This window comes from Tamandua tetradactyla, chromosome 3 (genome assembly GCF_023851605.1).
Source record: "Tamandua tetradactyla isolate mTamTet1 chromosome 3, mTamTet1.pri, whole genome shotgun sequence".
Lineage (NCBI taxonomy): Eukaryota > Metazoa > Chordata > Mammalia > Pilosa > Myrmecophagidae > Tamandua > Tamandua tetradactyla.
The window spans coordinates 176,124,917-176,147,160 of record NC_135329.1 but is presented as its reverse complement, the minus strand read 5'-3'; the positions used below and the strand labels follow the sequence as shown (position 1 = coordinate 176,147,160).

Below are 22,244 nucleotides of genomic sequence, written 5' to 3'. Positions count from 1 at the left end.
TCTAGTCCTGTTGCACAGTCTGTATCCCTTCAGCTCCAATTACCCATTATCTTACCCTGTTTCTAACTCCTGCTGGTCTCTGTTACCAATGATATATTCCAAGCTGATTCTCGAATGTCGGTTCACAGCAGTGGGACCATACAGTATTTGTCCTTTAGTTTTTGGCTAGACTCACTCAGCATAATGTTCTCTAGGTCCATCCATGTTATTACATGCTTCATAAGTTTAGTCTGTCTTAAAGCTGCATAATATTCCATCGTAGGTATACGCCACAGTTTGTTTAGCCACTCGTCTGTTGATGGACATTTTGGCTGTTTCCATCTCTTTGCAATTGTAGATAATGCTGCTATAAACACTGGTGTGCAAATGTCCATCTGTATCTTTGCCCTTAAGTCCTTTGAGTAGATACCTAGCAGTGGTATTGCTGGGTCGTAATCCATTCTGCCAGTCTATGACTCTTGATTGGGAAATTCAGTCCATTAACTTTTAGTGTTAGTACTGTTTGGATAATATTTTCCTCTATCATTTTGGCTTTTGTATTATATATATCATATCTGATTTTCCTTCTTTCTACACTTTACTCCATACCTCTCTCTTCTGTCATTTCGTATCTGATGCTAGTGCTCCCTTTAGTATTTCTTGCAGAGCTGGTCTCTTGGTCACAAATTCTCTCAGTGACTTTTTGTCTATAAATGTTTTAATTTCTCCTTCATTTTTGAAGGACAATTTTGCTGGATACAGAAGTCTTGGTTGGCAGTTTTTCTCTTTTAGTAATTTAAATATATCATCCCACTGTCTTCTAGCTTCCATGGTTTCTGCTGAGAAATCTACACATAGTCTTATTGGGTTTCCCTTGTATGTGACAGATTGTTTTTCTCTTGCTGCTTTCAAGATCCTCTCTTTCTCTTTGACCTCTGACATTCTAACTAGTAAGTGTCTTGGAGAACGCCTATTTGGGTTTATTCTCTTTGGGGTGTGCTGCACTTCTTGGATCTGTAAATTTAGGTCTTTCATAAGAGTTGGGAAATTTTCAGTGATAATTTCTTCCATTAGTTTTTCTCCTCCTTTTCCCTTCTCTTCTCCTTCTGGGACACCCACAACGCGTATATTTGTGTGCTTCATATTGTCATTCAGTTCCCTGATCCCCTGCTCAAGTTTTTCCATTCTTTTCCCTATAGTTTCTGTTTCTTTTTGGAATTCAGTTGTTCCATCCTCCAGTTCACTAATTGTAGCTTCTGTCTCTTTAGATCTACCATTGTAGGTATCCATTGTTTTTTCCATTTTTTCTTCTTTGTCCTTCACTCCCATAAGTTCTGTGATTTGTTTTTTCAGATTTTCTATTTCTTCTTTTTGTTCAGCCCATGTCTTCTTCATGTCCTCCCTCAATTTATTGATTTGGTTTTTGAAGAGTTTTTCCATTTCTGTTCGTATATTCAGCATTAGTTGTCTCAACTCCTGTATCTCATTTGAACTATTCGTTTGTTCCTTTGACTGGGCCATATCTTTAATTTTCCGAGCGTCATCCATTATTTTCTGCTGGTGTCTGGGCATTTGATCAGATTTCCCTGGGTGTGGGACCCGGCTGGTTGAAAGGTTTTTCTGTGAAATCTCTGGGCTCTGTTTTTCTTTTCCTGCCCAGTAGGTGGCGCTCGTGGTGCTTGTCTGTCTGCGGGTCCCACCAGTAAAAGATGCTGTGGCTCCTTTAACTTGCCAATCCGAATCTTGCAGTCGGCCAGGGAAACCGCGTGTGGAGGTGGGGGTCGCCGGCCGCCGCGGCTTGGGGAAGTGCCGGTCCAAATTGCCCAGCTGGCCCGAGATGCCAAGCGTGGCAGGAGGGCCCCGCTATCCAACGTTCCCAGTCAGACCGGGGAGCCACGTGCATGGAGGGGACCCCAGTCGCCAGCCGCGAAAACGCGTGCCCCTCGGGTATCTCACTGCAGCAGATTCTCCCTGCCCATTCAGCCATTCCAGAATGGGGTACGCTGTCTTTTTGGTCTCTGTCGTGGCTCCGGGAGCTGTTTCGTATTGTTTCTGTTTCTTTAGTTGCTTTTCTGGAGGAGGAACTAAGACCCGCGCGTCTTACTAAGCCGCCATCTTCTCTGGAAGGCCCATGGGTGTTTTTTTTTATTACTAATTTTTTTAAAATACAAAAAAACACCAAACAAACGCCAATATTCTTAACTTTTGATCATTCCGTTCTACATATATAATCAGTATTTCACAATATCATCACATAGTTGCATATTTATCATCATGATCATTTCTTGGAACATTTGCATCTGTTCTGAAAAAGAAATAAAAAGAAAACAGAAAAAAATCCATACATACTATACTCCTTACCCCTCCCTTTCATTGCTCACTAGCATTTCAATCTAAATTTATTTTAACATTTGTTCCCCCTATTATTCATCTTTATTCTATGTTTTATTCGTCTGCTGATAAGGTAGATAAAAGGAGCATCAGATACAAGATTTTCACACAGTCACGTTGTGAAAGCTATATTATTACACAATCATCTTCAAGAAACATGGCTACTGGAACACAACTCTATATTTTCCAGCCTCTCCATTACATCTTGACTAACAAGGTGATATCTATTCAATGTGTAAGAATAACCTCCAGGATAACCTCTCGACTCTGTTTGGAATCTCAGCCATTGACACTTTATTTTGTCTCATTTCACTCTTCCCCTCTTTGGTCGAGAAGGTTTTCTCAATACCTTGATGCTGTGTCTCAGCTCATTCTAGGATTTCTGTCCCATGTTGCTAGGAAGGTTCACACCCCTGAGAGTCATGTCCCACATATACAGGGGGAGGGTGGTGAGTTTGCTTGTTGTGTTAGCTAGAGAGAGAGGCCACATCTGAGCAACAAAAGAGGTTCTCTTGGGGGTAACTCCTAGGCCTAATTTTAAGTAGGCTTGACTATCTTTTGTGGAATTAAGTTTCATATGAACAAACCCCAAGATTGGGGGCTCAGCCTATAGCTTTGGTTGTCTGTACTGCTTGTGAAAATATCAAGAATTCAACTTGGGGAAGTTGAATTTTCCCCTGTCCTCACCATTCCCCGAAGGGGACTTTGCAAATACTTTTTTATTCACTATTCAAATCACTCTGGGATTCATTGGAGCATCACTCTGGACAAACCAACAAAATCTCATGTCCTCCTCAAGGTTCCGTGTACTTATGGTGTTCAATTAAACTGTCTATATAAGTTATATTAGGAAATGCACTAGTCAAATATAAATTTTGTACCAAATAAACATTTTTTGCTTTAGTCTCACATATGTTAGTTTTAAAATATTAATTCCATCTATTTTCAGTACCCTGTAATAATGACATTCCTTTGTTCTTCCTCATGCAAAAACATTTTTTAAATTTGTACATTTAGTCACTATCATTATACACTCTAGGCATTCCTAGATTGTACTATCTCAGTCTTTATTGTCTATCTTTTTTTCTGATTTCATTTATGCCCCCAGCCCTCCTCCCTCTATCATTCTCACATTCAGCTTCATTCAGTGTTTTAACATAATTGTATTACAGTTAGGTAGTATTGTGCTGTCCATTTCTGAGTTTTTACATTCAGTCATGTTGCACAATCTGTATCCCTTCAGCTCCAGTTACCCAATATCTTATTCTATTTCTATCTCCTGATGGTCTCTGTTACCAAAAAAATTCTCCAAGTTCATTGCTAATGTCAGTTCATATCAGTGAGACCATACAGTATTTGTCCTTTTGTTTCTGGCTAATCTCACTCATCATAATGTCCTTAAGTCCATCCATGTTGTTACATACTTCATAACTTTATTCTGTCTTACAACTGCATAATATTCCATCATATGTATATACCACAGTTTGTTTAGCCACTCATCTGTTGATGGGCATTTAGGCTGTTTCCATCTCTTTGGAATTGTGAATAATGGTGCTATAAACACTGGTGTGCAAATGTCCGTTTGTGTCCTTGCCCTCATGTCCTCTGAGTAGATACCTAGCAGTGGTATTGACAGGTCATATGACAATTCTATATTTAGCTTTTTGAGAACCGCCAAACTGCCTTCTGTAGCAGTTGTACCATTTGACATTCCCACCAGCAGTGGAAAAGTGTGCCTCTTTCTCCACATCCTCTCCAGCATTTGTCATTTTCTCTTGTATGGATAATGGCCATTCTGGTGGTTGTGAGATGATATCTCCTTGTGGTTTTGATTTGCATTTCTCTAATAGCCAGGGAAGTTGAGCATCTCTTCATGTGCCTTTTGGCCATTTGTCTTTCCTCTTCTGAGAAGTGTCTGTTGAAGTCTATTGCCCATTTTGTAATTGGGTTATTTGTCTTTTTGTTTTTGAGTTGAACAATCTCTTTATAAATTCTGGATATGAGACCTTTATCTGATATATCATTTCCAAATATTGTTTCCCATTGTGTAGGCTGTCTTTTTACTTTCTTGACGAAGTTCTTTGATGCACAAAAGTGTTTAATTTTGAGAATTCCCATTTCTTTCTTTCTTTCTTCAATGCTCTTGCTTTGGGTGTAAGGTCTAGGAAACTGCCTCCTAGTATAAGATTTATAAGATATTTCCCTACATTTTCTTCTAACAGTTTTATGGTCTTAGATCTAATGTTTAGGTCTTTGATCCATTTTGAGTTAATTTTTGTATAGGGTGGGAGATATGGGTCCTCTTTCATTCTTTTGCATATGGATACCCAGTTCTCTGGCACCATTTATTGAAGACACTGTTCTGTCCCAGGTGAATTGGCTTGACTGCCTTATCAAAGATCAATTGTCCATAGATGAGAGAGTCTATATCTGAATACTCTATTCAATTCCATTGGTCAGTATATCTATCTTTATGCCAGTACCATGCTGTTTTGACCACTGAGGCTTCATAATACGCCTTAAAGTCAGGTAGTGTGAAACCTCCAACTTCATTTTTTTTCCTCAGGATACTTTTAGCTATTCTGGGCACCCTGCCCTTCGAGATAAATTTGGTTATTGGTTTTTCTATTTCTGAAAAGTAAGATTTTGGGATTTTAATTGGTATTGCATTGAATCTGTAAATCAATTTAGGTAGAATTGACATCTTAACTTTATTTAGTCTTCCAATCCATGAACATGGTATGCCCTTCCATCTATTTAAGTCTTCTGTGATTTCTTTTAACAATTTCTTGTAGTTTTCTTTGTATAGGTCTTTTGTCTCTTTAGTTAAATTTATTCCTAAATATTTTATTCTTCTGGTTGCAATTGTAAATGGAATTCTTTTCTTGACTTCCTCCTCAGATTGTTCATTACTAGTGTATAGAAACACTACAGGTTTTTGAGTGTTGATCTTGTAGCCTGCCACTTTGCTGTACTCATTTATTAGCTCTAGTAGTTTTGCTGTGGATATTTCAGGGTTTTTGACATATAGTATCATATCATCTGCAAACAGTGAGAGTTTTACTTCTTCTTTCCAATTTTGATGGCTTGTATTTCTTTTTCTTGTCTAATTACTCTGGCTAGAACTTCCAACACAATGTTGAATAACAGTAGTGATAGTGGACATCCTTGTCTTGTTCCTGATCTTAGTTCAGTTTTTCCCCTTTGAGGATGATGTTAGCTGTGGGTTTTTCATATATTCCCTTTATCATGTTGAGGAAGTTCCTTTCTATTCCTATCCTTTGAAGTGTTTTCACCAAGAAAGAATGTTGAATTTTGTCAAATGCCTTTTCTGCATTAATCAAGATGATCATGTGATTTTTCTGCTTTGATTTGTTGATGTGGTGTATTACATTAATTAATTTTCTTAGGCTGAACCATCCTTGCATACCTGGGATAAATCCTACTTGCTCATGATGTATAATTCTTTTAATGTGTTGCTGGATTTGATTTGCTAGAATTTTGTTGAGGATTTTTGCATTTATATTCATTAGAGAGATTGGTCTGTAATTTTCTTTTCTTGTAGTATCTTTGTCTGACTTTGGTATGAGGGTGATGTTGGCTTTGTAGAATGAGTTAGGTAGCTTTCCCTCCTCTTCAATTTTTTGAAGAGTTTGAGCAGGATTGGTACTAATTCTTTCTGGAATGTTCGGTAGAATTCACATGTGAAGCCACCTGGTCTTGGACTTTTCTTTTTGGGGAGCTTCTTAATGACTGATTCAATTTCTTTACTTGTGATTGGTTTATTGAGGTCATCTATTTCTTCTCAAGTCAAAGTTGGTTATTCATGCCTTTCTAGAAAGTTGTCCTTTTCATCTACATTGTCATATTTATTAACATAAAGTTGTTCATAGTATCCTGCAATTAATTCCTTTATTTCTGTGGGGTCAGTAGTTATGTCTCCTCTTCCATTTCTGATCTTATTTATTTACAACCTCTCTCTTCTTCTTTTTGTTGTTGTGGGTGTTTTTTAATGAGTAGTTCAGAGTAGATACATCAGTTTTATTAGTCTACCACCTTGTTCACTTAGTAGTTCCTGAAACATTTTTTAAAATGTTATCTCTGGTATATCAAAATGATTTCTAATTTTGAATCAGAAATAAGTAATACACAGATGGAAGCCACTAGGCACAAGCTTTTTATTTTTATTTTTCCTTTTTTCTTTGACCTTTCTTTTCCTTCTGCCTATTTTTTTATGATATATTAGGCCTTTTAGGAACCCGAAATTGTTTAGCCCTTTTTGTAACAATCTTAGCTTATAAACACCAACTTTACAGGTATGTTTCATGTTTGAATATAGGTATAACCATAGCCATGCGAGAAATACTCCTTTTCAGATAAAACTAGGAAAGTACTGTTTTATGTAAGTAGAATCAACTAAAACAAGAAACAATGGTATTTGGAAAATAGAGCGAAATATAAAAGTTCAACTTAAAAAAAAATTTATGTGAACTTTTCAGATCTTAAACACCAGTGATATAGTTCCCTAATTTTGCGTGAAAATACTGTAAAAAGAGTATGACTTTGAGAGCAGATAGAGCAGCATTTAAGTCCTGCCTTTTATGCCTATTGGGTAGCCATGAACAAATTACCATCTTCAATATCATCTGTAAAACAGGCACATTTATCTACCTTGCAGGGTTGTTGAAAGGATTAAATAAAATTATAGGTATAAAATACTTGGCACATATTAAGTGCTCAATAAGTGTTAGTCATTTCTTTCATTCCTTTTTCCTTACCTGTATCATTTTAGGCCTATTCCATAGTCCTGGGAGATGGGAGTTTTAGGGTGAACATTATTTGTAACTAAACAGAATTAAAATATACTTAAATTTTTATTTTTCTTCAGCTAAAACCTCTGCAGAAAATTGTTGAGCCATCCATGTTCATGAATATCTCACCACCTCCAGAAAGAACAGACCCTGTATCGTAAGTGCTTTAAAAGTCTTATTAAGATCAGCTTATATGCAGTGGCAGGAATTCTCACCTGCCGAACTGAAGACCTGGGTTCAATTCCCGGAGCCTGCCCTTGCCAGAAAAAAAAAATCAGCTTATATTAGTATTTTAAAAATTTAGTTTGTTTGATGCAGCATTTTGTTTAAGATACCCTTAAGGACATGACAAGCATGGGCTAGGTTCCAAGGTAAGAAAAATAGTGAAATGTTCTGCTTAATAAGGTGGAAGAAATTTTGAGTTTCTGGTTACAGCCCTAGATAGGAGATGAGAAGTTCTGGAAATAAGAAAAAGGTGAGAGAGGGTACCAATTTCATGGCTAAAGGAAAGAAGAGAAAAGTAACCTGGTGAGGCACATTGGCCGGTGAGATAATCCTTTTAGGGAACAAGTTGAGAGACTTAAGATCAGAGTGTCTAATGGTTGTCAGTTTTCTGCTCTGCAGTATAGCAATGTATCCCTACTTCCACACCATTCCAAATATTACTTTCCAATCTTCAGCAAAAGTTTATGGTGAAAAAAAATGTCATTAGGAAACAAAACATAATTTAAAATGAAATCTGTCAGTCTTGAAATTTCAACAATAAAAATGGATTTGAAAAATGAGTATCTGAGAAAATGAGTTAACCTATACTATCCATAACAGAAGAAATGGGGAAAATATGAAATGAGAGTGAGGAAGATAAGTATAGGTTGGGAAATTATATTCTGCAGTACTTACTGCCATGCTCTACCAGTACTGGGTGTTATTAAAAATGAACTTTGTCTATTAGATATTGGTGATTTGTTGAAACAATAAAGTTATATTTTTCTTATGTTTACTGACTATTATGTCCTCATTCATACACTGATTTGATAAGCATTTATTGAAGGCTTGTTGTATCTCCAGACCACTATAAATACAAAGATAAACGAGACCTGGTCCTTGCCTTTAAAGTAACTCATGGTGTAAACTGAAGGTAACCTGTAAAAACAAAAAACAGAAAAACACAATCATACTCATTGGGATAATAGCCCTCATAGAGGTCAAAACGGAACTATGAGACACAGCCAAGGAGCTTTTAATTTTTCTTAGGGAAAATGGGAAAGAAAGTATTATTAAGTAAGGCTTCACAAAAGAAATAGTGTCTGAAATGAGACTTGAATGGTTTGCATCGTGAGTACTGTTATGAGTAGCGATTCATTAGGCTGATTTTTGGAGGGGTAAGGGGAATCATTCCCAAAAGAGGGCATGTATATAAAACGGGGAGACATAAGAGGCTCTGTTGTGCTGGAGAACAGTGAGTAGTCGTTGTGAGTGGTTCAGGCACAGGAGCAGGGAGGGAAGAATGGGAGGTGAGCTAGCGGAGTAGCAGGGCCAAGATAATGGTGGTTAAGAGCTCAGGTTCTAGAATCAAACTGCCTAGCTTATATCTCAGCCCTGCATGTATTAGCTGGTGACCTTGGACAAGTCACTTAGGCTCTTCACACTTCTTCTTTCGAATGGGATAAAAATAATTGCTACCTCATTAAGTTACTGTAATGACTAAATAAGCTAAATGTAAAGGCCTTAGAACATAGTAGCAAATAATAAAATGCTTAATAAATTGTTACCTATTTATAAAAGTAATAAGCATTTACCATCAGCATCGTTGTAGGATTATACTACTCAAATGTGAGTAAATTATTTTCTATTGGGTTCTAGAAGTGTGCCAGGCCAATGCAAAGGCACTGGAAAGTTGGTGCATTTTTTGGAAGTATTACTTTTTACTCAAAAATTTTGAGAGGGAATATGTTATATTACAATTATCATCTACATACGATGGAGCATAATAAAAAAGCCATATAAATCTTTTTAACACTGCATTTTTTTTACAATATTCATTATTTTTTAACAGACATAGTAGGTTTACTGAAAAGCCATGCAGATAATATAGAGTTGCATATATCCCTCCTCACAAACACAGTTTATCCTATTACTAACACTTTGTATTAATATGGTATCTTTGTTACAATTGATGAAATAGTATTATTACTACTGTACTATTAACTATAGTCCATAGTTTACATTAGGGTTCACCGTTTGTGTGGTACAATCCTATGGTTTTGGTTTTTAAAATATTTTCATTCTTGTAGTACATATTCAAACCCAAATTTCCCCTTCCTTGACCATATTCTTATATACAATTCAGTGTTGTTAATTACATTCACAGTGTTGTGTTACAATCACCACCATCCACCACCAAAACCTTCCATCACCCCAAATAGAAACTTTGTACCAATTAAGGCTTAACTCCAGATTCCCTTCCCCACTTTGGCCCCTGGTAAACTGTATTCTAGTTTCTCACTCTGAATTGGCTTGTTCTGATTACTTCATATGAGTGAGATCATACAATATTTATCCTCTCTTGTCTGTCTTATTTCACTCAACATGATGTCTTCAAGGTTCTCCGACATATTGTCACATACATCAGAACTTTTTTCCCTTTTACAGCTGAATAATATTCCATTGTATTTTTATACCACATATTGTTTATCCATTCATATGGATATCCAGTTTTCACAGTACCAATGGTTGAAAAGTCTATTCTTATTCCATTGAGTCAACTTAGGCAGTATTATAAAAAATCAGTTGGCCATAGATGTGAGGATTTATTTCTAAACTATCAATTCTATCCATTGGATAGAATTCTTTCCATTCTATCCATACAAATTTATCCTTGTGCCAGTACTATGCTGCTTTAATTAGTATAGCTTTGTAATAAGTTTTAAAATTGGGAAGTTTGAGTCTTCCAACTTATTCTTCTTTTCAAGATGGTTTTGGCCATTAAAGGATGTTACCCTTCAGTATAAATTTTAACTCTGACTTTCCTGTTTCTGCAAAGAAAGGTGCGAAATTTTGACTGGGATTGTGTTGATTCTGTAAATAGCTTTGGGTAGTATTGTCACCTTTATGATCTTTAGTCTTCCAATCAAAAACACAAAATGCTCTTCATTTATTTAGACCTTCTTTAATTACTTTTAGCAATATTTTGTAGATTTCCTTGTATAAGTCATTTATATCCTTGGTTAAATTTATTCCTAGAATTTGATTCTTTAAGTTGCTATTGTAAATACGATTTTTTTCTTGATTTCCTCTTCAGATTGCTCATTACTAGTGTATAGGAATACTGCTTATTTTTATATGTTGATCTTGTACCTCACCACTTCACAGAATTTGTTTCTTAGGTATAGTAGCTTTGTTGTGATTTTTTTAGGATTTTCTGTGTATGGGATTATGCCATCTGCAAATAGGGAGTTTTATTTCTTCCTTCCCAATTTGAATTCCTTTTATTTTCTTTTCTTGCCTGATTGCTTTAGCTAGAACTTGCAATACAATGTTGAATAACAGTGGTATGAGTGAGCATCATTGTCTTGTTTCTGATCTTAGAGGGAAAGCTTTCAGTCTCTCACCATTAGCTGTGGGTTTTTCAAATATGCCCTTTATCATGTTGAGGGAGTTTCCTTCTATTCCTAGTTTCCTGAATGTTTTTGTCAAGAAAGAATGCTGGATTTTGTCAGATGACATTTCCATATCCATCAAAATGATCATGTGGTTTCCCCCTTCAATTTGTTTATGTGGTGTATTACATTAATTGATTTTCTTATGTTGAACCATCCCTGCATATTTTGCGGTAAATCCCTCTTGATCATGGTGTATAATTCTTTTTATTTTATTTTATTTTATTTTATAATTCTTTTAATGTGCTGTTATATTTGTTGTGTTATTATTTTGTTGAGGATTTTTGCATCTATCTTAATTAGGAAAATTGTTCTATAATTATCTTTTCTCTTTGTATCTTTATCTGACTTAGATGTTTGGGTGATACATGTTTTATCAAATGAGTTAGGATGTATGATGGTTAGGTTCTGGTGTTAACTTGGCCAAATGATTATGCCCAGTTGTCTGGTCAGGCAAACACTGACATAACTTTGTTGCAAGGGTATTTCGTGGCTGGTTGATTAAATCATCAGCCACCTCATTACATCTGTGGCTGACTACATCTGTGATCAACTAAAGGCATGCCTCCCACAATGAGATAATACAACCAGTTGAAGGTTTTTAAAGGAGAAGAGAGACTCTTTCATTGCTTTTTCAGCCAGTGGGCCTCTCCTGTGGCATTTGTCCAGACCCTTCATTGGAGCCACCAGCTTCACAGCCTGTCCTATGGATTTTTTATTAATTTTTTTTATAATGTGGGCAGGCGTTGGGAGTTGAACCCTGGTCTCTGGCATGGCAGGCAAGAACTCTGCCACTGAGCCATCATGGCCTGCCCTGTCCTATAGATTTTTGACTTTTCCATTTCCACAGTTGTGTGAGACTCCTTTATAAATCTCGTATTTACAGATCTCTCCTGTTGGTTCTGTTTCTCCAGAGAACCCTGACTAACACAGGAAGTGTCCCTTTCTCTTCAATATTTTGGTAGAGGATAGGTGTTAAGGTCTTCTTGGAATGCTTGATAAAATTCCCTTATGAGGCCATTTGATCCTAGGCTTTTCTTTGTTGGGAGGTTTTTGATTACTGATTCAATCTCTTTACTAGCTACTGGTCTGTTGAGATCTTCTATTTCTGCTTGAGTCAGTTTAGGTAGTTTATGTGTTTCTAGGAATTTGCCTATTTTGTCTCAGTTATTCAATTGATGACATACAGTTGTTCATAGTATACTCTTATAGTCCTTTTTCTTTATTCTTTTTTTTTCTCCACATGGGCAGGCACCGGAAATTGAACCTGGGTCTCTGGCATGGCAGGTGAGAATTCTGCCACTGAGCCACCATTGCACCACCCTCTTATAGTCCTTTTAATTTTTGTGGGATCAATAGCAGTGTCCCTCTTTTCATTTCTGATTTTATTATTTGTGTCCTCTCCCTTTTTTTCCTTGTATTAGTCTAGTTAAAGGGTTGTTAATTTTACTGACCTTTTCAAAGAACCAACTTTTAATTTTGTTGATTATCTCTATTGTTTTTTAACTCTCTCTTTCTCAGAATTTCTAAATTTTGTATTCTCTCTTATCTCTATGCTCTGATAGTTCAAGGGGAGCTGATGGTGTAAAGAGAGAGGAATTCAAAATTGATAGCCACCACTGATGCTAGAAAGGTACTCTTGTTTAATTTCAGTATTTAACCTATTATTGTGTTGCAGAAATGTTATTTTACCACAGCCAGTAGAATATCCAGCATTCTTATCTCCAGACCTGAATGTTATTGTTGGAATGCCAAGTAAAGCGCAGCAACCCAATGACCCATCTGTTGTGCGACTTGAAAAACTTCAGCAGCAACCTCGAGAAAGGTAAAAGCAGCACAAAAGACTTCATCATATTGTTTGTATTAAATCCTAATTCCTTCGTTTGTGTTAAGGGCTTGCTGTTGTTTCAGACACCTTCAATGCAGAAATATTTCATGGGTTCAGAGATTATTCCTAATTATTGCTTGTGGTATTTAGGTATTTTTTTTTAAGTTCAGAGTTATGTCAGGAAAAGAAGCGAAAAATCACTTATGAGGGAGAAAGTATAAACTTTATTAAAGGAAAAGAAATAACAGAGGACTACATAAGCTCTTCAGAAAGGAACATCCATTCAAAGAACTCTGGCTCTAGAAGGAAAAGTTAAAGTGACAATGTGAGAAGCCCCATAGGATATCATTCCTACATAGGATACATAGTCACTCTGATACACCAAATACTCCAATATATTCTCTTTAAATTATAGCACTTAATTCTCCCATTGAAGTTTCCATACTGTGACATTTTTAAATTCAGCTGTAACAGATTGTATTGAGGAGTTTGAACTCATTGATAGATATGTATGAAACTTTTAGTTTTCTAGTAACAACTCCCAACTGTGCTTTGTCAATGCACATCCCACTGGGTAGCAGGACATTTTAATGATTGTTTAATATGATTATGTAATTTTTCAATCAGTTTCGATTTTTAAAACATTTCACTGCACAGAAACATGCTGACATGGGCCGATCTAAATTGTAGGGGGGCTGGAAAATGTATTCTGTGTACCTGTGAAAAAGAGAAATTGAGAGTGGTGAGCTCTAGCCGTGGCTGTCATAAAATTTGTAATAACATAGCTTTGTGTTCTCACCTGTGAAACCACAAATTTGGAGCATAAGAACATTAAGACTATCATAGGCACTTGCACCTACAAAAGAAATTCCAATGTAAAAGAATGTTGTCCATGCAAATTATCTGAATCAACTGCATACACATTCTCAATGGGATGGTTCCTTTAATTTGTGTCTTCATTCAGCAGTGTATTCCATACATATTTCCCATCTATGGTTGAGTCTGTATATTTTTTCTAATTATATTCTAGTTCACTGATTCTTCCTTTGTTTCTAATCTTCTGTATTTAAACCCATTGAATTCTTAATTTCAGTTATTGCACTTCCATCTTTAGGCAATTGTAGATAATGCTGCTATGAACATCAGTGGGAAAGTACTGGTTTGAGTCTCTGCTTTCAATTCTTTTTGTTTTTTGTTTTTAATTAAAGGAGTTATGGGTTTACAGAACAATGATGCATAAAATATGGAATTTCCATACACCACCCCACCAACAACACCTTGCATTGGTGTGGAACATTTGTTAAAATTGATGATAGCACATTTTTATATTAGTACTTATTTATTAAATCCTTGGCTTAACTCAGGGTTCGCAATGTAATGTAATTCCATAGATTTTATTTTTAAATTTTTATTGTATTAGCATATATACAATCTAACATTTTTCCCTTTTAATCATATTCGGATGTATATTTCAGTGCTAGTAATTGTGTTCACAATGTTTGTGGTTCCATAACCACCATCCATTACCAAAATATTTTCATCATTCCAAATAGGAATGCTGTACAGAAATATGGCTTGCATCACAAATAGCATATCATCCTTGCTCAAGGCTTATGCTAATCTTCTCTGTGTTGTTCCAATTTTCCTATATATGCCACTGAAATGAGCACCCTTCTTTCAATTGTTTTGGGTATATACGTAATAGTGCAATTTCCAGGTCATAAGGTAATTCTATAGTTAAGTTTTAGAGGAGCTGGCAAACTATCTTCCATGGTGGCTAGACCATTTATATTTCCTCTTGCAATGAATGATTATTCCTGTTTTTCCACATCTTTTCCAACAGTGGTAATTTTCCATATATTTTTTAATAGTAGCCATTTAGTGAGTTTGAAATGGAATATTGGTTTTGATTTGCTTTACCTTGATAGCTAATGATATTGAGCATCTTTTTACATGCTTTTTGGCCATTTATATCTTTGGAGAAATGTCTAGTCAAGTCTTTTGCCCAATTTTTAAATAGGTTATTTGTCTTTTTGTTGTAAAATTGGAGCAGTTCTTTATATATTCTTGATATTAAACCTTCATAAAACATGTGATTTCCAAATATTTCTCCCATTCTATAGGTTATCATTTTACATTTATGATAAAGTCCTTTGAGGCTCAAACATTTTTACTTTTGATGAGGTTCCATTTGTCTGTTTTTTCTTTCATTGCTTGTGCTTTGGGTGTAGGTTTAAAAACCATTGCCTAATGCAAGGTCCTGAAGATGCTTCCCTACATTGATTTCTAGGAGTTTGATAGTTTTTGCTCACATATTTAGGCTTTTCCTCCATTTTGAGTTGATTTTAGGAGAAGGTGTGAGATAGGGTACTCCTTCTTTCTTCTGCAAATGAAGATCCAGTTATCCCAGTACCATTTGTTGAAGAAACTATTCTTTCTCTATTGAGTGATCATTGCCCTCTTGTCAAAAATCAGTTGGCCATGGGTGGGCCATGGTGGCTCAGCAGGTAAGAGTGCTTGCCTGCCATGCCCGAGGACCCGGGTTCGATTCCCGGTGCCTGCCCATAAAAAAAAAAAAAAAAAATCAGTTGGCCATAAATGGCAGGGTTGATTTTTGAGCCCTCAAGTCCATTCCATTTTTCTATATGCCTGTCCTTATGCCAGTACCATGCTGCTTTGATTTTCTGTTGTTTGGTAATAAGTTTAAAGATTGGGATGTATGAGTTCTCCAATTCATTCTTTTTCAAGATGGCTTTGGTTATTCAGAGCCTCTTACCTGTTCATATAAATTTGATTGGCTTTTTCATTTCTGCAATTAGATCTTATTTAATTTATGCATACAATCCTTTATATCATTGATTAGGTTTATTCCTAGATATTTCATTCTTTTAATTGCTACTGTTAATGGAATTTTTTCTTGAATTCTCTTCCAACTGTTCATTGCTTGTGGATGATTTTTGGTTGTTGACTGTGTAGTCAGCTACTTTGCTGAATTCATCTATTAACTCTAGGAGGTTTCTTCTGGATATTTCTGAATTTTCTGAATATAGATCATATCATCTTCAAAAGGAATAGTTTCATTTCATACTTTCCAATTTGGATGCCTTTAATTTCTTTTTCTTGCCTAACTGCTCTGGCAAGAACTTCCAACACAATGTTAGATAACAATGATGACAGGACATCGTTGTCATGTTTCTCACCTTTGAGGGAAAGCTTTCAGTCTTTGACCATTGTGTGTGGTGTTAGCTGTTAGTTTTTCATCTGTACCCTTTATTGTGTTGAGGAAGTTTCCTTATATTCCTGGTTTTCTAAGTATTATATGAGGAAGGGAAGCTAGATTTTCTCAAATGCCTTTCTGCGTCAATTGAAATGATCATCTGGTATTTTTTCCTTCATGATATTAATGTTGTGTGTATTTCATTAATTGATATTTTTATTTTGAACCACCTTTGTATATTTGAAATAAATTTCACCTGATTATGGTGCATAATTCTTTTTTTTCCTGTTATTTCAATTTATTGTTTGACTCAACAAGTATTGTTAAATGCCCATTTTATGCAGTGGTGGGGGTTACAAAGAATCAAGCATGGCCCCTGTCCTTATGGCATTTTAGTTTGTTTAGTAAGGCAAAAATAAAAACCAGCTATAATAGACAGCTGTTTTTAATTCTGTTCTAGAGTAATGATATAAGCAACATGCACCAGAGTGAAAGAGTTAGAGTGAGCTGTTGTCTTGTGTTATATATAATTCTTTCAACATACTGTTCAATTCAGTTTGCTAGTATTTTGTTGAGGATTTTTGCATTTATATTCATAAGAGATATTGGCCTGTAATTATCTTTTCTTGTGGAATCTTTATATGGTTTTGGTATAAGTATGATTTGGCCTCTTAGAATCAATTAAGAGTATTCCTTTCTCATTCTTTTTTAAAATTGTTGGAGCAGCATTAGTGTTGTCTTCTTGGAACATTTGATAAAATTCCCATTGTAAATCCATCTGTTCCTGGGCTTTTCTTTTTCGTGAGGTTTTTGATTACTGACTCAAACTCTTTACTATTTATTGGTTTCTTGATATCTTTTATTTCTTCTTGAGTCAGTATAGATAATTTGTGTGTTTCTAGTAATTAGTCCATTTTATCTAGGCTAACTAATTTGTTGGAGTACAGTTCTCAGTACTCTCCTATAGTCCTTTTTATTTCAGCATGGTCAGTCCCTTTTCAGTTCTGATTTTCATTATTTGTCTCTTTTATTTTCATCAGTCTAGATAAATGTTTATCAATTTTATTGGTCTTTTCCAAAAACTAACTTTTGGTTTTGTTAATTCTCTCCTTCTCTGTCTTTATCTCCTCTATTTCATTTATTTCTGCTCTAATCTTTGTTATTTTCTTCCTTCTGCTCTTTTTTCCTCTTTTTCTAGTTCTTTCAGTTGAGCTTAGGTCTCAGAATTGAAATCTTTCTTTTTTTCAATTTATAAGCATTTAGTGCTATTAATTTCCCTGTCAGCACTGCCTTAACTGCAAAGCATAAATTTGGGTATCCTCTTTTCATTTTCATTCCTCAAGATATTTCCTAATTTCTTGTGTTTCTTCTGTAACCCATTGGTTGTTTAAGAGTATGTTTTTAATTTTTCACATATTTGTGAATTTTCTGTTCCCCCTCTGTTATTGATTTCTAACTTCATTCCATTTTAGTCATTGAAGACACATTGTATGATTTCAGTGTTTTTTAATTTATTGAGATCTGTTTTGTCACCTAAGATGTGGTATATATTGGAGAATAATCCTTGTACACATGAGAAGAATGTGTATTCTGTTGCTATTGGGGGTACAGTTTTCTATATATGTCTGTTAGTTCTGGTTAGGTAAGAATATCATTCAAGTCCTGTGTTTCCTTATTGGCCTTCTGTCTAGATATTCTATCCATAATTGCATGTGGAGCATTAATGTATCTTACTATTAATGTAGAACCATCAATTTCTCCCTTCACGTCTGTCAGTATCTGCTTCATATATTTTGGGGCTCTGCTGTTAGGTCAAATATATTTATAACTGTTACATCTTCTTTGTTCTCTGTAACTGTTTTTTGACTTAAAGTTTATCCCATATTAGTATAGTTACTCTAGCTCTCTTTTGCTTATTACTTGTACGATATATATTTTTCCATCCTTTCACTTTCAACCTACTTTTATTTTAATTTAAGTGAGTGTCTTGCAGACTGCCTATAGTTGGCATTTTTTTTAAGCCGTCTTGTCAATACCTGCTTTTTTGACCCAAGAGTTTACCCATTCACATTTAAAGCCACTATTGATAATGCAGAACTTTCTTCTGCCATTTTGCACCTGTAGGAAGTAAGAAGTGGAATTGCATACTGAAAAATACTATACAATATTACTAGCATTTATGATTACCCAGATGGTTACCTTTACCAGAGGTCTTTATTTTTTTATGCTGGTTTATACCACTGTAACGTATCCTTTCCTTTCAGTCTGAAGAACTCCCTCTAACATTGCTTGTAGGATATGTCTACTGATAAGGAACTTCCTCAGCTTTTGTTTACCTAAGAATATCTTAATCTCCCTCTTATTTTTTTAATGCAATTTTAGTGATATCTATTATATATTCACATACTATGTAATCATCCGAAGTGTACAATCAATGGTTCATAGTATCATCATTTGGCTGTGCATTCATCATTACAATGGACTTTTTTTGTGAAAAATAACATATATACAAAAAAGCAACAAATTTCAAAGCACACCACAACAATTAGTTGTTGAACAGATTTAAGAGTTTGGTATGGGTTACAAATCCACAATTTTAAGTTTTTACTACTAGCTACTCCAAAACACTGGAGACTAAAAAAAATATCAGTATAATGATTCAGCAATCATACTCGTTTGTTAAACCCTGTTTTCTCTGTATTACTCTACCATCTCCTTTGATCTTTCTCCCACTCTTTAGAGTTATATAGGTTATGCCCATACTAACTTTCTCATGTTGGAAACGGGCTGTTCATAATATGGGATGGGGGGATAGAACTAATTGATGTTCTGGAGAATCTGGCCCTTCTGTGTTTCAGGATTTATTTGGTCTAAGAACCCATCTGGAGGTTATAGGTATCTGGACAGTAATCCTTGTACATGAAACCTTTGTGGAATCTCATATAGAGTCCTATATGTTCTTTAAGGTTGGCAGGAATGGTTTTATTTGGGGTTTGGCAAACTATGATAGATAGCAATGTCTGGCTGAAACTTGTGTAAGAGTAGCCTCCAGAGTAGCCTCTAGACTCTATTTGAACTCTATCAGTCACTAATACCTTGTTTTGTTACACTTTTTCACCCTTTTGGTGAGTATGGCATTGTCAGCCCCATGGTGCCAGGACCAGACTTATCCTTGGGAGTCATATCCCACGTTGCCAGGGAGACTTTCATCCCTGGATGTCTTGTCCCATGTAGTTTCCCTCTCATTTTTGAAAGACAGTCTCACCGGATATAAAATTCTTGGTTGTCTTTTGTTTTCTTTCAGCCGTTGAAGTATTTAAACCCATAGTCTCTTGCCTCCATGATTTCTGATAAGAAATTGGCAGTCAGTGTCTTTGGGGTTGAAACCTGGTATATAACATTCTGCTTTTCTTGTGCAACTTTCAGAACTCTCTTATTGTCCTTTGTATTTGAAAGTGTGAGCAATATATGATGGGTTGTATTTTTTTTTCATGTTTGTCCAGTTCTGTTTTCTATGAGGTTCTTGGGTGTGGGTATTAATATCTTTTACTAAGTGTGGGTAGTTCTCAGACATTATTTCTTTGAATATTCCATCTGCCCCTTTCTTCCTTCTTCTTTTGGAATTCATATAATGGGTATATTGTATGCTTGATAGTATTCCAGAGTCTCTTAGGCTATTTTCACTTTTTAAAGTTATTTTTTTTCCTGCTTTACAGCCTGATTCATTTCAATGGTTTTGCCTTCATGTTTGCTGATTCTTTCTTCTGCCCACTCCAATCTGCCATTGAAACTCTTCTGGGTATTTTTCATTTCAGTTATTGTGGTCTTCAACTCCATTAGGTCTATTTGGTTCTTTTTTAAAAATTGTATCTTTTTATTAAGATTATTATATTGTTCATTCATTGTTTTCCTGATATCCTTTGCTTCTTGTTCTGTATTTTCCTTCGTCTCTTGAGCATATTTTTAGATCATTTTTTAAAGTCTTTGTCTGGCATGTCCATACTCTTGTCTTCTTATTTAGTGATTTATGGATATATATTCTCTTCCTTTGGATGACCATCATTTCCTATTCCTCTGGTTATCTTGTAATCTTTTGTTGTACACTGTACTTTTTAGTATTCTAAAATGTTATTTCTAGGATAATTTTAATCTGAGCTGTGTGTTTCTTGAGCTTGAGATGAGCGATTGATATGACAGAGATTTCCTTGAATGTCAGCCCACCTTTCAGGAAGGTTACCCAAGGTGAATGCTAAGTGCAGGGTTCTCCCTGTTTTTCTAGGTTCTTGTTCTGGCCTTATACAATCTAGTGGCATAGGAGTGCCCTTGCTTACAGGAGTTTGAATGTTATTTCCTAGGAGACAGACTTTCTCCCTCTCCAGGTGTTCTACGGCCAGATTTTAAACAGGTAAGCTTTTGCGCCAGCGCATCCACCTCAATTGTTTCTTATGCTGCTTTGGTTGTCTCAAGTTGCTTTTGTCCTGAGAGCAAATTCTGGGAGGTGTCTTAATTGGAGAAGAGTTTCTCAGGTCTTTCCCAGCCACAACAAGGCCAGTTACCCACATAGGGAACTTCAGCCATCTCCAAACATCTCTGGGCAGGGATGAGGGAGGATCCAAGATGGGCATTAGTTGCCTCTTCCATGGCTCCCCAAAGCTGCACTCTCTTTAGCTGCCCAGCAAATGCAGCACATTCAGCTGTCTTCTACAGCTGTGAGGACCATAGCATCTCTAAGTCTCCTCTGCTGCCATTGTCTGGGACAAGTTGGAACAATTGCCACTCCCAGAATCAGTCCCCCAGCAATCTAAACTTGCTAATCAAAAGCCACGGTCAACAATTGGGCCGTGCCCACCCTAGATCTTATGGAAGTTGATGTTTATGTCCCTTTCTGCCACCAACAATCTACACCAGGGCCCAGACCCCCTGAAGCCTGCCACAAGAGTGGGAGATGGGCACTGGTAACTGCCATGTGGCAAGAATAGTATGCTGGTATTTATCATAATTTTCCAGCTTCTTCCTCTGGCTCTTTCTTGGATGCTGTACTGTGTTGTACTGGACTCCAGAGTTTTGAAATAGTTGATTCAGACAGTTCCTGCCTGTTTAATAGTTCTAGTGGAGGGAATGATTCCTGGAGCTTCCTACTCTGCCATCTTCCCACAAACCCTAAGTATATTTTTGATTCACAAATATATAATGATTTTCTAATTTATAATTTTATACTTTACTTATAACTTAATTGTGATTAAAGTGCATAATCTGTATATCATTATTTGAATTTTGTCAAGAGTTGCTTCATACTCTACTGAAAGATCCATTTTCATAAATGCTCTATGTGCACTTTAGAAGAAATTAAATATCAGCTAATTATTGTTTCAGGGTCCTATACATATGTATTAGATCAATCTTATTAATTGAATTCAAATCTTCTGTATCTTTACTGATTTTTTTGTTTTTGTTCCTTTTGCCTATCAGTGATTGCGATTGGCTTGCTGAATTATCCAATTCTGATGGTAGATTTGTCAAGTTCTCCTTGTAATATTATCATTTTTTAAGAAACTTTTCTTACTGACAAATAACATACAGTAAATTCCATAAATCATAAATGTGCAGCTTAGTTGACTTTTTACAAATGAATGCACTTATATGTAAGCCCCATCCATATAAAAATATAGAACATTACTAGCAACCTAGCTGCTTCCCTTTACATCCTTCTAGTTATTATCCTATAAAAGTAAGCATTATTCTGATTCCATCACCCTATATTAATTTTCTCTTAAAAAAAAACTTTTTATAGATGGATTCAACCAGTTAAATGTAGTCTTTTGTGTTTGAATACTTCTTTTCAACATTACGTTAATGAGTCATCCATACTGTTGAAACAGTGATTCATTCTTTTTTATTGCTTAGGGTATTCAGTTGCATGCACATACCATATTTATCCATTCTTTGTTGATAGAAATTTTATTTCCAGCTCTGAACTATTAGACACAAAGCTGCTGTGAACATTCTTGTATATATCATTTGGTGAAAAGATGTATATATTTCCTTTGGGTGTTATATATAAGTAGAAAATGAAGTTTCAACTTTTGTAGGTCCTTTCAACAGCGTTTTAAAGTGGTGTGCTGGTTTGAAATGGTGTATGTACCGTAGAAAAGCCATGCTTTAATCCTAATCCCATTTTGTGAAGGCAGCTGTTTCTTCTAATCCCTATTCAGTATTGTATGTTTGAAACTGTAATTAGGTTATCTCCCTGGAGATGTGATTTAGTCAAGAGTGGTTGTTAAGATAGATTAGGTGGAGGTGTGTCTCCACTCATTTGGGTGGGTCTTGATTAGTTTCTGGAGTCCTATAAAAGAGGAAAC

The 22,244-nt window shown here is 35.7% G+C and overlaps 1 protein-coding gene, 1 long non-coding RNA gene and 1 other non-coding gene across 9 annotated transcripts in view; 1 reads left to right on the top strand and 2 right to left on the bottom strand.

Annotated features, from left to right (window-relative positions):
* The window catches only part of CATSPERT (catsper channel auxiliary subunit tau), a 197,608-nt gene that overhangs the window by 58,129 nt on the left and 117,235 nt on the right, over nucleotides 1-22,244 (top strand). For all 7 annotated transcript variants that reach the window (XM_077154705.1, XM_077154704.1, XM_077154706.1 and 4 more), the window contains 2 exons: nucleotides 7,259-7,338; nucleotides 12,519-12,665. In XM_077154705.1, the coding sequence (XP_077010820.1) occupies nucleotides 7,259-7,338; nucleotides 12,519-12,665 (227 nt within the window). The remainder of the gene's footprint in view (nucleotides 1-7,258; nucleotides 7,339-12,518; nucleotides 12,666-22,244) is intronic.
* The window catches only part of LOC143677970 (uncharacterized), a 92,948-nt gene continuing 78,918 nt past the window's right edge, over nucleotides 8,215-22,244 (bottom strand). The window contains exon 3 of the long non-coding RNA XR_013172998.1: nucleotides 8,215-8,324. This is a non-coding gene — a long non-coding RNA (uncharacterized LOC143677970). The remainder of the gene's footprint in view (nucleotides 8,325-22,244) is intronic.
* On the bottom strand, nucleotides 14,233-14,338 carry LOC143678510 (U6 spliceosomal RNA). Its single transcript, XR_013173310.1, has one exon. It is a non-coding gene; the product is annotated as a U6 spliceosomal RNA (small nuclear RNA).